The 14,966-nt window shown below is 42.4% G+C and overlaps 2 protein-coding genes across 2 annotated transcripts in view; both read left to right on the top strand.

Moving 5' to 3' along the window:
- Window positions 1-10,549, top strand: LOC109475984 (angiopoietin-1 receptor-like). Its single transcript, XM_019776792.1, has 10 exons — window positions 1-13; window positions 561-815; window positions 1,487-1,618; window positions 2,095-2,229; window positions 4,347-4,484; window positions 5,384-5,707; window positions 7,250-7,507; window positions 8,105-8,380; window positions 9,665-9,936; window positions 10,532-10,549. The coding sequence occupies exons 1-10, from the start codon at window positions 1-3 to the stop codon at window positions 10,547-10,549; spliced, it is 1,821 nt and encodes a 606-aa protein (XP_019632351.1).
- Window positions 7,218-14,966, top strand: part of LOC109476042 (receptor-type tyrosine-protein phosphatase epsilon-like) — a 27,616-nt gene continuing 19,867 nt past the window's right edge. The window contains exons 1-6 of the mRNA XM_019776867.1: window positions 7,218-7,507; window positions 8,105-8,407; window positions 9,665-9,936; window positions 11,192-11,261; window positions 13,598-13,698; window positions 14,117-14,324. The gene's annotated coding sequence lies outside the window, so the exon portion shown is untranslated. The remainder of the gene's footprint in view (window positions 7,508-8,104; window positions 8,408-9,664; window positions 9,937-11,191; window positions 11,262-13,597; window positions 13,699-14,116; window positions 14,325-14,966) is intronic.

Genomic DNA, 14,966 nt, shown 5'->3' on the forward strand with positions numbered 1-14,966 from the left:
ATGAGAGAAGACGGTAAGAAACTTTAAAAAAAAGAATACTAGTATCAAAGTTCTTTGATCACATGTCACCTGCCAACGTTTTGATGCCCCTCCTGTTGCCTTACTATTGAAAATAATGACGCCCAGTCATTATCATTATATTGCCTTGAGGTAGGTAGAAGAAGGACCTTTGAAACATTGTCAGATGAGAAATGCTTGGTTGAGATCAAAGAACTTTGATTTACCATTCTATTTACGAGTCCCAGTAGTTGTCATCAAGGTCCACTTCATCTATATTTGTTTCTCCTCGGTCTCTCTGTTTGTTAAGATAGCCATGCCCAAGACCAAAACTGCTAGAATCTTGAAATACTTTTATCAGGTTGATAAATGAATGTACATTGCGTTCTTTTGCTACACGGCCAAATGTTCTGTATCTACCGGCGTTTCGTAACACCCCAAATGTCCTCAGATATAGAACTTCGCGTATACTAGGTAGCAGAAATACTAGGACGTTTAACTTACATGTAACGTACCGACTAATAGCTAACGATTGGAAGTATCTACGATTTCTTGTGTTTCAGCCGACGTGAAGCCCCGGCTGTTCTCCCGTACTGTGAATGTGGGAGAAGCGGTAACGTTAGAGATGGTTCGGAACCCTGCCTCCACCAGGACTGGAGACTTGGAGTGGAGGAAGAACGGAGTCGTCCTACAGGGTCAGACGGCTCTCGCACTCAACCTCAACAACGTCCAGTCCTCAGATGAAGGGATCTATGAGTGCTACTATGACGGGGCATATTCTGACAGGAAGCAGGGCATCATGAGGCTCATAGTTAGGGGTAAGTTAAATCACGTACTAAACTTGGGCCGCAATTTCAAATAATCTCATGACGTTTGCATGAAAGTTCATCTGAGTTGGTAAATTACATTACGAAAAACGTAAACTGTTCTCCAACTCAAAATTTGACTCACCAGAAATTTTCGACTGAATCACTCAGTCTTCCTCAGCTATCTGACCCAAATGCCGTGGACACGTGATTTTTCCCACGTGTGACGTCAACAAAGGGTCAAAGGTTGTCTGAAGTCGATATCGCCCCCCGTCCCGGTTGAAGTGCCCTGATGTATATGGCCCCTATATGTCTCATGATGTATATGGCCTCATGACGTGTGGGGGTGGGGTGGATCATCACATTAATTATTAATGAAAATTAGCATATTTGCTTCATTGAGTTGCACTTATGTTACCATATGTAGACATGACGCCAGATAGCAAGGCGTTGGTGGTTGTGTTTCTCCATATTTCCCTTTGATGCACAGGATGATTCAGTAATGAGTTTTTGAACATTAATAATGTTTCAATTCTGTCCAACTTTAAGTAGGCCCGATGGGAAACTTAAGACAACAAGAAAACAACAACTATTATGTTTAGCGAAGGAGAAAATATTGTTTTTGCTCAGTTTCTTCCTCTTCTTCTTCCGTTCCAAACAAATTATTACACCTTATGTTACAGCCTGTGCAGAGAACAAGTACGGATCCGACTGTTCCAATGACTGTCCTGACTGTTACAACGGAGGGGTGTGTCATGATCAGACAGGCGAGTGCGTCTGTCCTCCGGGCTTCAGCGGAACTTACTGTGAGACAGGTAAAAAAATTATTATGTACAAAAGGCCTCGTCATAGCTATATGTACTTTATCTCTATGTTCTAATACATGTAATGCATGATCCAATCGCTTTTTGTGGGTCCAAGGGTCCAAATGCTACTAGATTTGAAACAATTGAATAATTCGTTGATGTATTTTTATCAAGTCACTTCAATATCATTTCAGTAGAACATAGTACTAGGATGTTACGTGCAGATTTTGATTCCGTTAAGGTACATTCTCAAAGGAAAAGACTAAAACATTACTTGATATAATTCCGTACACGCCTGGGGTCGTGTGGCTTAGAACCAAGAGGTCCCGGGTTCGAATTCTAGCTGCCATGTCACCAAGCTTGTGCCCATGGGAAAGGTACTAATAAGAACTTTCCTCACTTTGCTCAGGTGTTAATGTCAGAATATAATGATCATTAAAGAAAAACAAACGCCTTTGACCATTGCAATGCCTTCTTCTGTACAGCCTGTGCGTCCGGACGTTTCGGTAAGACGTGTAGGTTCAGCTGCAGTGGAGGCTGTCAGGGCCAGCTGATGACGGTTCCGGATCCGGTAGGGTGTACCTGTCCTCCTGGGCTGACCGGAATGACGTGTCAAGACGGTAATATATTCACAAAATTCATTTTACACTTTTTAACTACACTTTCAGGTTGGCAAACTTGGAAATATTCCGAACTAGAATTCCGAGATCTCATACCTCCATGAAATATGATATTGATATGTAAATGTAAATTTCTTCTTTAATTGTGCAAATGACCTCTGCATTAACATGATATATGCATCGTGATGTATGTTAACTTTTGATTAACTTACAGATGTCCCAAGTATGACATTCTCATCATTCACCATTACGAAATCATAGAATTTTTGCATTAATTATGCAAATTAGGTCATCATTTGCAGAATTAGTATCTGTTGAAGTTCCGCCTGCCATAGGTTACATTCATTACATGTATGTAAGTAGTATAATGTAAAACACTGTATAGAATTTCCTCATTAATTATGCAAATAAAGTCCTCATTTGCATAATTTGCATTTAATTATGTACATCTCTCTCTCAGCTACCTACACACAAAAAATAATGAAAATATGTTGTTCCTGTCTGGACTTATTGGCTTTTAAACATTTCGCCAGAAAGTGCCCTGCAGTTCCAGAACAAGCCGCTAGGGGGCCCAAACTCATATGACTTCTTCCCAAGCACGAGAGCTACCTTCCATCAAAATTTCATGACCCTAGCATGTCCAGATCGCGAGATATCAAAACCGGAAGTTGCGCTGCAGTACCAAGGGAAGCCACTAGGGGGACCAAAATCTCATCATTTCTAGTTTTCGTCACACCCTACCAACAAACCAAGTATGAAACCAATCCATCCAGGCGTTCTTGAGTTATCTTGTTGACCAACAGACAGACGGACAGATAAACGCAACTGAAACTAGAAAGGCCAATATTTGCTTTGGAGCAAATACAGCGATGGGTTCACCACATTTTACGACATGGCAGGGAAAGAATGAGAAACACAAGGGAAAACAATGATTTACATTGATATAACTATAATATGAAGTAACATACAACTAAAACAACAGTTGGATAGCTATTCCCTACTTTATTGGTTAGGATTTTTAATTGCATAATGCAAACTGTTGATTTTCAAAATAAATAAAAACGTTACATGCCCCGCATTCCAATGCTGGAGCAGAAAAGACTTGAAATACCTACCAAAACACTTGAATAAAGACATACTGTCAGTATGGAAATGCTCTGTGCAGGTGTTAATCAAGTTAAATCCCAACAGCCAATCAGCAAGAAATGCTCTGTGCAGGTGGAAATGCTCTGTGCAGGTGTTAATCAAGTTAAATCCCAACAGCCAATCAGCAAGAAGTATAGAGGAAAGCTGCATGCCTATTGGTTGATGCCCTGCATTCCATTGTGATGACTCATGGTAAACACGGCACACTAACACAGTAATACATTTGATATAACACAGCCAAAAAACTCAAATAAAACCATTCTAAAAGCCTGTATCACAAAAATTTAAAAAACGCCTAGGGGCATTTGCCCACTGTACCTCCATACCAAATTTCAGGACCTTAGGCCCTAAAATGAAGAAGCTGAATCCATTTAAAAAATGGCAGGAGAAGAAGGAGAAGAAGGAGGAGAAGAAACATCAGAAAAAGCAATATGGGTTCACCACCACTTCGTGGTGTGGTGAACCCATAAATATAACCTCCATGACACATTTCATGGAGGTAATAAGGCATTCAGTATGATATGGATACATGTACATACAGCCCCACATTAGCACATTGCATCAGTATTTCATACTGCAAAGCACAGAAACGCACCCCCAAAATGAGTCCTTTATTTTCTAGGTGGTACCCCAAACATCAGTCCAGGATCCTACCACTAACCAGTTTCTATCACAAGTTATCACCTTTGCTCCATGGATGTCAATACATATTGCGATGGTGTTGTTTCGGCTTAGTATTTAGATAAGTGACTAGAATATTGACTTTGAAACATCTGGCTTTCCACCTTAAAAACTACACTGAGCACCTTTAAAACTGTTATATATGTTTTTCAGTTTTGAGTGCATTTTTTCAGTCACAGTCAAGTTCATCCAAGGACATTCTAAAGCTTCTTTGTTCAACAGAAGACAACTCTTACTCTTTCCTTTTAAACGTAACCAATGGAATCGTTTTTTCTGTGCGGTTTTCCTAGTATGTCCGGACGGTACGTACGGCGCAAGCTGCACCCAAACCTGTCACTGTTTATCCGGAAACTCAGCCTGTAACGCGGAAACAGGAGCGTGTAGCGGTGGATGTGCGACTGGCTGGGCGGGAAACTCCTGTCAGATAAGTACGGTCTAGTTTAAATTAGTCATATGAACTTTACTGACACAACAGAAGTACAGCGACTTTCGTAAGGTCTTTAACTATACAGACAGACAGATACGTGGTTACAACGGAATTGACCTACCATGAAAGTTCATCTGTGTTGGTACAAGTCATAATATGATTATGAAATAAAGACTACACTTTCCTTCCAACACTGGAATGAATTGGGACTTATAATTACCCAAATTTTCGGCTGACTCCTTTTAATAATCTTGTTCACGGAATGGACCCGTCTACTCTTGGAGCGTGACGTCAGAGATACGTGACCGTAGTAGCGGGTCATACATGTAACTTGTGTCGCCCCCCGTCTCTGTTCAGGGTAGGTCTGTGAGCTCTTATGTAGACCGCCTCCTTCACTCTTCTTGTAAAGAAGTCCTCGATTCTGAACCAGACTTCCTTCTATCTTCTAGAGTGAACTTGGATTTATCTACAGCATGAAATGTAACAAATTCCGCTGAGCAAGAGGAAAGAAGGTGGAACAGCTTTGTGCGTTTGTCATCATATGGTGGACAAGCTATGATAAAATGTTCATTTTCAATCTCATAAGAACAGAATGGACAAAACCCAATAGAAAATTCCAAGTGTTTGTTTCACAGACTGCATACATTACTAACGTTACGTCTGTATTCATACAACCATACAGACAATTTTCAATCTTGAGAGTTATGCCATCTTGTAACGTTGATAAATCCTTCTTGGATGTTTAGGTCTAGACTAGATTGCTAGAATGAAATTTGTCTAAGTGAATACTGACTGAGGCATCACTTCAGATTCTATGTTCATGATCACAATCGGTTACTATCTCTGTTGGTATATGTACAAATGTATATTCAACGCGGTATTTTCCTCCGTGTTGTACAGGGCCTGCCACAGTAACACAGCATCCCTTAGATCAAACAATAGATGTTGGAGGTCAAGCAACATTCACCTGCATCAGTACAGGTGTGCCAACACCTGCGATCACCTGGTACAACGACAGCAGTGCTATGACACCTGGAGGACAAATCAGTGTGATTGAAAATATATATAAAGTAGTAGCGAACGGTATCGTCGAAAACGTGGTGACCAGCATATTGACCATTACATCTGTGGGTCGTGAGGACAACGGAGTGTACAAGTGTGCATCGTCTAATGCTAACGGGGTATACACAGTCACGTCACAGGCGGCTAGGCTTACAGTGCGAGGTAAGGAACCAGGATATTTATATGTCGTGTTTGTTTGTTTGTTTAGTATCTCCATTAGTGTGAATTTCACACTACTCTTCCTGGAGTCCGTAGTGAATAACCAGACCAGTATTTGGACCATCACACACCGGGGCATGCCCCTACTCTTTTTCGAAAGGTGTGGTGGGTTCTTTAACGTGCGTGGGGTGTGGCTCTCCCCAAACACGGAACCTCCATTTAACGACGTCCTATCCAAGGGGCGTCCCTAACCGAAGCAAGGTACTCATTTCCACCTGAGTGAAGTGTTAAGTACCTTTCCCAAGGGACGCATGTTCGGACTTGTTCGGGTACGACCCGGAATCGAACCCGGGTCTCCCCGTTTCATAGTCTAGTGATCTACCACTACGCCACACGACGCCACGCTTAACCTCAATCTTTAATTGACCCCAATCTTTAATTATACATTCGAAATCGACAGCCAAAGATAAATGTTTGTGTTTTTACATATCATGGATGATGAATCCGGACTTTTCTTATATTAATTATTGGTTGTATGTTTAATTTATCTTACAAACTTTTACATAATTGATTTGGACACCCAGATATGTCGTCTCCAATCATATTTTGAGAAACTAATATAATTACCGCTACGAATCTTTGTCTTTCTCTAACTTGTTTCTTTTGCTGTCAGGAATGCCGTAAGCGAATACATGAAACCGTTTTTATGTTTACCGAATGAGAACATATTGTTTTTGCTCAGTTTCTTCCTCTTCTTCCGTTCCAAACAAATAAGGTCAGTGACCAGTACCAGACGTCTGTCACCATGGTAACTGGTACTGGATTACATAATGTTGCAAGGACCATGCAAAACTGAGTTCAATGATCAAGAGGGGCCATATATATGAATGTGTTTGAGTAAGAATAAAGAACAAAGCAGTAGTTTGTAAAGCTGGACCACGTGAAGGTAAACATGATGCATTTGCTTTGCAAATGTTACCTTCCTAGTGTTTTTCTTATCTTATACATTATCTTAAAATCCCAAACGAACGTCAAAGAACCACCATCACCAAACTACGAATCAGCTGTCATAAACTCAGCATCGAAACAGGATGGCACAACCGCACACCACTGAAGCAAAGAATCTGCCAATTTTGTAGCTCAAGCAAAGTAGAAGATGAAGCCCACTTTGTCGTTGATTGTAGTTTATATAGAAATGATAGAAATGATCTGTTTAGATATATTACAAGTACGTTCCCGTACTTCCAATAGTTGACTAATATTGAACAATTCATCTTTCTTATGCGCTTTGATCATCCTGTATTAAAACAAACACATTTCAAATTATATTTTTGACATCACTAAGAAACGAGAAGAAGCCGAACCTTTGTATTAGTGTAGTTTTAGAGCTATTTGTACTACAAACATGTATATTACCCTTTCATCTGTTGACCTGTACTTAGCCCGATAGGGCATGAATGTACAATAAAGGTTATTATATATTATTATCTTATACAGAACGTCCGGATGATGTAAAAGTTACTGTCACCGCCGTCAACTCTACAGCCCTACAAGTCACGTGGACGGTGGGCGTGACCGGAAACCTGGACATCCTCGACTCCCGTGTCAGGTACAGGGGATTCATCAACGGCGAATGGGCACCGTACACGCCGTGGAGAGCAACAGGAATTTCAGGCACAAACGGAACTGTTCGCATCTCTGGTCTGGTACCCAGTGTGAGCTATCGTGTACAAGTCACTGTGGAAAATGAGTTGGGATTGAGTTGGCCGCCTTCATGGGCAAGTGGAACTACAGATGAAGCACGTAAGTTCAGATTATAGCTTATTTATCTAAGGTGCATGTAATTGTTACCTCCATGAAAAATGGAAGTATTGTTTTTGGCGTGTCTGTCTGTCTGTTTGTCTGTGTGATTGTGTCTGTGTGTCTGTGTGTTTGTGTTTCCGCACATTTGTAGTCAGCATAACTTCATAACGCCTTTATGGATTGTAATGATATTTGGTACATTGGTAGGTCTTAGGACCGCAAAGTCAAATATGGGCCTCCTGGTGGATGACCTTGGTACTGCAGCAGAACTTCCGGTTTTTGTATCTTTTGTCCTGAGATGATGATAATGAATCTTAAGAAATGCGCATCAACAGATTCTGAGACACTTAAAAAAAGCGTATCAAACGCCCGATAGATTTTGTTGACTATTTCTTCTAAAGTAGCAGCAACGTGATATTAAAACTGGCAACATAGCTTAGATTGCATAAACTTCTTGGATATGATAAGTTGTATACACCCAAAAATTATGCACAACATGTCCCTATCTTGGGTTCTAAATTGTTCCTGCAAAAAAATTAAATATATTTTTTTGAATAAGCTGTTTCTAGGTCCGCTAACTGTGCTCTATATCAACAGCACCGGGACCTCCGCAAGGTTTGCAAGCCGCGCAGATATCTCACAACACCGTGCACCTGACCTGGCAGCCTCCGCTGAGAACCAACGGAGTCATCCGCAGCTACACAGTCCAGTACGGGGAATCAGTCACGTGCGAAACACTAGAGTTTTCTCCAAAAGAAGTTACCACGTCAGACGGCAGCACCACTACCGTTATCAGAGACCTGGTTCCGTACACAAACTACACATTCCGGGTGCGGGGGGCGACAAGTGCAGGAGGAGGAGACTTCAGCAACTGTAACAGCACAAGGACACTGGAATATTGTGAGTTATCAAATATCTAATTGATTGTGGCTTACTGTAACACCAATGTGATTATGTCATTATGTCTTTATGTATGTATGCCTTTTTTTTATTTACTTCATCGGTCACCACAAAACAAGGCTCATGGGAGCCACTTAAAATGTTTTGGGTTACAGAACAGCCAGAGTGGACAGATGTTTGTTGACCTTAGACTTTAAGAGTTTAAGGTTATACTCATAGGGGAAGCAATCACGAGGTAGCTTATTCCAAAGTAATGTTGTTCTTGGAAAGAAGCTTTCAGCATGGAACTTCCTCCTAAGAGGTGGTGAATGGAGGAAGGAGGGGTAATTTGCCTCGGTGGAAAAAGTTGAGGTCCCGCCTTTTTGAGGCCGTAGAGTCAGTGTATGTGTATCGTTGATCCACTGTCTATATAGAGCAAGGTATTGGAAGGCGAAACACATCCCTAGGCCTCTCCTGAACGGCCTTTACTTTTCCAACCAAAGTCAGGTACCCATTTTACACCTAGGTGAAGTGAGGAAAAGTGCTTTTCCAATGACACTTTTTGACTAGACAGGAAGGCAAGAAATGGAGTCGTGTGGCATACCAACAGAGCGTTCGGCTAGGAAATAAAAGGTCCAGGGTTCGAATCCTGACATGCAACCGTGCCCTTGTGCTCACTTAACTCAGATTAAAATGAGTATGTCTTTGTCCGTTCATGCGTTTGTCCTCTTCGTTGGTGGTAGCATAAACCTAAGTTCGGAAAAAAACGTTCAGTATGACGTCACCATGTCTTGTAATAAGGCCACACTATCTTATTTTTATGGATGACATCCACGCGCGCATTGGTTTTCGCTTGTTCCCCCAAAAATCACCTCCGACGAGGCCCTGGCCTGGGTGCCATCCTCCGTAGTCCGTGGTAGCTAGCGACAATAAGGAGCGGGTGGTAACTACGGAGGACGGCGCCTAGGCTACCGAAGCTTCATCGAACTCAAGACCACAGTACAGTGCCATAATGCCGCGAGAGGCCAGCATGTAGCGGCTTGTCGTATACGTCGCTATGAACTATCGCAAATTCACCATAACAGATTAGTATTCCTGTGGTTTAGCAGCATTTTTTTTTACTTGAATTTTTTTAGTCGCCTGCGCGCACTAGTTTGGGGATCTTCAGAGGATGTCATCCATAAAATTAAGTCGGTGTGGCCTAATGTTGGAATAGAAAAAAGGCAAGGAATCGAACCCGTGACCTTATCGCCATAATGTTCTGATTAACCTCTACAGATCCGACAGCCCCTGTGGTCTTCAAGGTTGCAGACGCACACGATTGTAACTGCGAGGCAGCTAACGTCGCTCGGCAAGTGGCGTTGAACATACAATTCCGGCGCCCGGACAACGTACACGGTCCGCTGCAGGCGTACCAGGTCAGCCTGTACAACGGCTCTGCAAAAGAACCGTTCCACAGAGAGAACGTTACATCAGGACTGCAGAGGGAGAACCTGACAGTCATCGTCAGCTCAGCGCAGATACAGCCTGCACGGAACTACTCTGTCACTGTGAGTTCAACTTCAAGTACATGTACAACATATAGTCTTTATTTCTAAAATCATGCCCGAAGGCTAAGGCCATGTTGATTTGATTATATGGATGACATCCTCCGGGAGCCCCAAAACTGATGCGCGCGTGCGAATAAAAAAAGTTTTGCAAAAAAAAAAGTTCTTTTCATTATGAAATCTACGTGGTCATGAGGGTTGAGCAAATAGCACAGAATATGGTTTGGCGAATAATCTAGTCTTCAAGTTCATTTCTTTACAATTTCGTCTTTTTTCGTTTGATTTTGGCATTCTACGACATTGGTATAGTTTGTATTAATTGTTTTTGTAACTTATGGTATATTTTTGCTCATTTTGCAACTGTTTTGTACGATTTACAGTATGGTTGAAAACTTTTTTTTTTTGGAAACGGCCGAAAATTCATGCGCGCGCGGATGTCATCCATATAATCAAATCAACATGGCCTAAGTGCTATTACAGAGTCAAAGATACTATACGGTACAATACAATAATAGGAAACAGGTGACTACTGTATGAAAAAAAACTTCTACTTCTACCACTACGCTTGCTATTATGAGGTTTGAGTTGTTCTTTGAAGGCAGTGGATAATGAATAGCCCCACGTTCTGCACAATGCGTAGCGTTTTGTGATCTTCTGCATGTAGATGATGAGAGGATAGAGAAATTGTGGTAACTGTTTGCAATAATCTGTTTCTGTCGGTCTCATAGTGAGGACACTGGCTCATGAAATGTATTTCATTTTCCACTGCATTCATTGGTCAATATATAAATATCTTTAAGTCACTAGCGTTCTGTCTTAGTGTTCCTATCTACTAATAAGGCCATGTTGATTTGATTATATGGATGACATCCGCGCGCGCATGAATTTTCGGCCGTTTAAAAAAAAAGTTTTCAACCATACTGTAAATCGTACAAAACAGTTGCAAAATGAGCAAAAATATACCGTAAGTTACAAAAAGACCATACCAATGTCGTAGAATGCCAAAATCAAACGAAAAAAGACGAAATTGTAAAGAAATGAACTTGAAGACTAGATTATTCGCCAAACCATATTCCGTCCCATTTGTTCAACCCTCATGACCATGTAGATTTCATAATGAAAACAACTTTTTTTTTGTCAAAACTTTTTTTTTATTCGCAAGCGCGCATCAATTTTGGGGTTCCCGGAGGATGTCATCCATATAATCAAATCAACATGGCCTAAGTAACTCATTTTCATACGTACATGTATTGATCAGGTGTCGGCCATCAACACTGTTTACCGTGGGAGTGAGAGTCATCCTCGTGTGGCCCAAACAAGCGACGGATGTACGTATGATGGGATTTTCTTTTAGGCCACACCAAGTAAATTTTATGGATGACGTCCGCGCGCGCATTGATTTTCGCCTGTTCCTAGAAAAAAAAACAAGAAATTCCGCTTCCTGTAAGTTTGACCAAGGAGTCACGACAATGCCGCAAATCGTTAGATTGACGTGAAACCCGTAACGCGAAAGCCTGAGGCTATTGACAGGATCGTCCTGTCAACAGCAGGAAATATTGCACTGCTGACAGGATCGTCCTGTCAATAGCAGAAAATATTGCACTGCTGACAGGATCGTCCTGTCAATAGCAGAAAATATTGCACTGCTGACAGGACGATCCTGTCAATAACAGGAAATACTGCATTGCTGACAGGATCGTCCTGTCAGCAGTGCCATTTTTGACACTGTTGACAGGATCGTCCTGTCAGCAGTGCCATTTTTGGCACTGTTGACAGGATTTTTTAAATCTTCCATTTTGGGCTCTATTGACATGATTTCTTCTTTGTTTTCATATTTTTAACCAGTCAGAAGGCATATGCTACTGTACTGCAGATTAGGCGTTTCACGATGGCGGCTATCATCACGTTAACAGTTATCATTACAGAGTACTCCAGCAGATATATGTCAAAACTAGACATGTTCAAAATATAAATACAAGCGAATTTCATGCATAAGCTGTCTGAAATACGAAGGCAGTTACATAAGATGAAGACAATAAAAAAGACAAAAAGAAGTTGATCTCTATCCATTATTTATTCTTTCAACAACTTCGAAATCAAATGGAACAAATCCAAGTACCGCGCTGGTGTGGCATTTCAGCTAGCCGGCCCGCTAACAACAACAGCCCCCTGGCGCGCGTATCCAGCTGGCCACCGAATTTTACCGGCCCCACTGGGCCCCACAGTACCGGCAAAGGCACGCTGCAGGGCCTGGCACGCTGGTTAGTGTTACTGGGGGGCGGGTTGTTGTGTTGCTGTTAGCACGCCTGACGGTTAACCCTGGGTGCCAGAGTCCGGCGTTTATTTATTATTTGGCGATAGATTTCGGGAGAAACTGTATTTGTCCGCTACCATTATCCACCCAAACCCCTTTGTCCACGCGAAGCCCTCTATCGCCTCATGCGCGAGGAGATAATTAGACCCAGTGTGCCAAGTAGGTCTGCCGGGAGTATGGCTTCCCATGACTTTTACTTAGGATATAGACACTCGCGCTTGGTGGCACCCAGGCTAGCCCGACGGGTACCCGCCGGTGGACCGCTGTGTCATTCCCGCGGCGCCGGCTGTAATGTGGCTAGCGCTACTGTCGCCGAAATAAAGGGAATATATACCAAGGGAGTTAGCCGGCCAGAGAAGCTCCTTGGTATATATTCCCTTTATTTCGGCCAATTTCTACTATTTTTCCAGCGATCCGCGGTGCCTGGTAGAGGCTAATCGGGGCGACAGGCACGCACTGCCGCCGCATTGCTTACGGGAGGCCAGGCGCGCGCTACCGAGCGGGGGATCAATGTATGCACGACGATCTGCAGGGGCCGCAGCGCAGGATCGTAAAAAATGGCCTAATAGCATACATAATAACACCTACATAAGGCCTACACGAACCAGCGCCCACCCCAAAATTTCCAGTATGAAATAAAAATACCAAAATTTTATCGATCCTGTCAATAGTAGAATAATTTGCACTGCTGACAGGAAAAATCCTGTCAGCAGTGCAAATTATTCTACTATTGACAGGACGATCCTGTCAGCAGTGCAATATTTTCTGCTATTGACAGGACGATCCTGTCAGCAGTGCAGTATTTTCTGCTATTGACAGGACGATCCTGTCAGCAGTGCAATATTTTCTGCTATTGACAGGACGATCCTGTCAGCAGTGCAATATTTTCTGCTATTGACAGGACGATCCTGTCAATAGCCACAGGCAACGCGAAAACAGGACAGGACGACAACTGCTGTTCCACCTGATTTATGGCTGTTTTGATGATGAATAAAAGACTTCTTGCTTGTTACACTTGTGTCACCTCATTCAATTTGTGTCCTAACATTTGTCGTCTCTTAGTATATTTCTAATCTAGGCATCTTGTTTTTTAGGGCCTTTCTTGTTTTTTTTTAGCCCTCTCGCATTAGATTTAGGGTCTCCAAAGGACGTCATCCATAAAATTTACTTGGTGTGGCCTTAGTTTAGAAAAATGCGAAGAAAAACCAGTGCAGTCGCATATATCACACAAAGATAACAATGTAAACGCCCTATATGCAATGTTAGAGCCACTAATTGTACGCGCAAAGATTTTGACACAATTTTAGCGTTTAGCTTGACCCCTGAACATTAATGATCTCTTGTCACCAGGTCCCGATGCTCCAACTGTAGAAAGCCAGGTCACCGCTGACAGTTGTGGGCTCACGTGGACATCACCGACACAGACCCGTGGGATTCTTACAGGACATGTGGTGAGTATCTGTATCGGTGTAGCCGGTATAACCGCCCAACCAGCTTCATGGGCACGTGGCGCGGCGGCAGCTAGCTATATTACACCGAACGACTTGTTATACCCAATCTTTGTACATTTAATTGCAGGAGTTGTTTAAAGCTTTCTAGTGATGATACCCCAACTGTGCTAGGTGGTAACGAGTACTAATCTCCAAGCATATCTTTTGGTGGGGGTAAGACAGTATCAAATTGGCCAGTCTGTAACCATTTCCCCACCCAAGGTTGGTGGTGGTAGCGACAAAAAAAGGGCCATGTATGAAAAGCAAACTATCTTCCACCATCAACCTCTGCTTGGAGAGTAAACGAGTACCACTCTGAGATAGTTCTAGGAAAATACGAGTTTTTGAACACCTCAATAACTGAACGCCATCTTTCTAGATCACACGTACAGTGATACCCCTTCACCAGTACTCAGACGACTCTGAAGCGGAGGTAAGCAAACAAACGTTCGGCAAATCCGTCCATCAGTGGTCGGCGCCGAAGCAAAACTTATCCGCCAACTCCGTCATACGCTTCACGGTCCAGTCTGTCACGTGTGGAGAGGGGGGAAAGAGCGAGGAGTTGACCTGTCAAGTTACAAGAGTCGGTGAGTACTTTTTATGTTTACCGAAGGAAAACATATTGTTTTTACTCAGTTTCTCCCTCCTCTTCTGTTCCAAACACTAACCTCTGACCTGACCAATGACATGATTTGTTGACGTCTGTCACCATGGTGACTCGTGTTGGGTTACATAATGTTGCAATTTCATGGTCTGCTCTACTCCTGTCACCATATACTAGTAGTACATGTAATTATGAATGTGTTTGAGTAAAAATTAACAGAGCAGACCATGTCCGAAGGTAAACATTATGCATTTGCTTTGCAAATGTTACTTCTCTAGTTTCAAATTTGTAGTCAGTAAACAGAAGTTACAAAGACATTACTTATATTTCACATAACCTATCCCTTGACCTCGTTGAGGGTCGTTGGGGCACGATGACCATCCACTATCCTCCTCCATTTAACCCTGTCCTCCGCCGCTCTCATGGCTTCAGCTAAGCTTAGTCCGGTCCACTCTCTTATGTTGCCTTCCCAGTTCTTTCTCTGCCTACCCCTTTTCAACTTCCTGGCACTGTACCTTGTACAGTTTTTGCAAGCCCTAATAAACTTGCCACATCTCAGGTTACGTTTCATTACGGTGCTCAGTAGGTTGCCATTTGGTCCAATCGCTTGTAGTACCTTATTGTA

This window comes from Branchiostoma belcheri, unplaced genomic scaffold (assembly GCF_001625305.1).
Source record: "Branchiostoma belcheri isolate BF01 breed outbred unplaced genomic scaffold, Haploidv18h27 scaffold36, whole genome shotgun sequence".
Lineage (NCBI taxonomy): Eukaryota > Metazoa > Chordata > Leptocardii > Amphioxiformes > Branchiostomatidae > Branchiostoma > Branchiostoma belcheri.

Bases quoted from the DNA above. Each gene is read 5' to 3' on its own strand.
- LOC109475984 (XM_019776792.1), top strand. The intron at 7,508-8,104 runs GTAAGTTCAGAT...CTATATCAACAG, and splicing joins TGGAACTACAGATGAAGCAC to CACCGGGACCTCCGCAAGGT. The intron at 8,381-9,664 runs GTAACAGCACAA...TAACCTCTACAG, and splicing joins AGGAGGAGACTTCAGCAACT to ATCCGACAGCCCCTGTGGTC.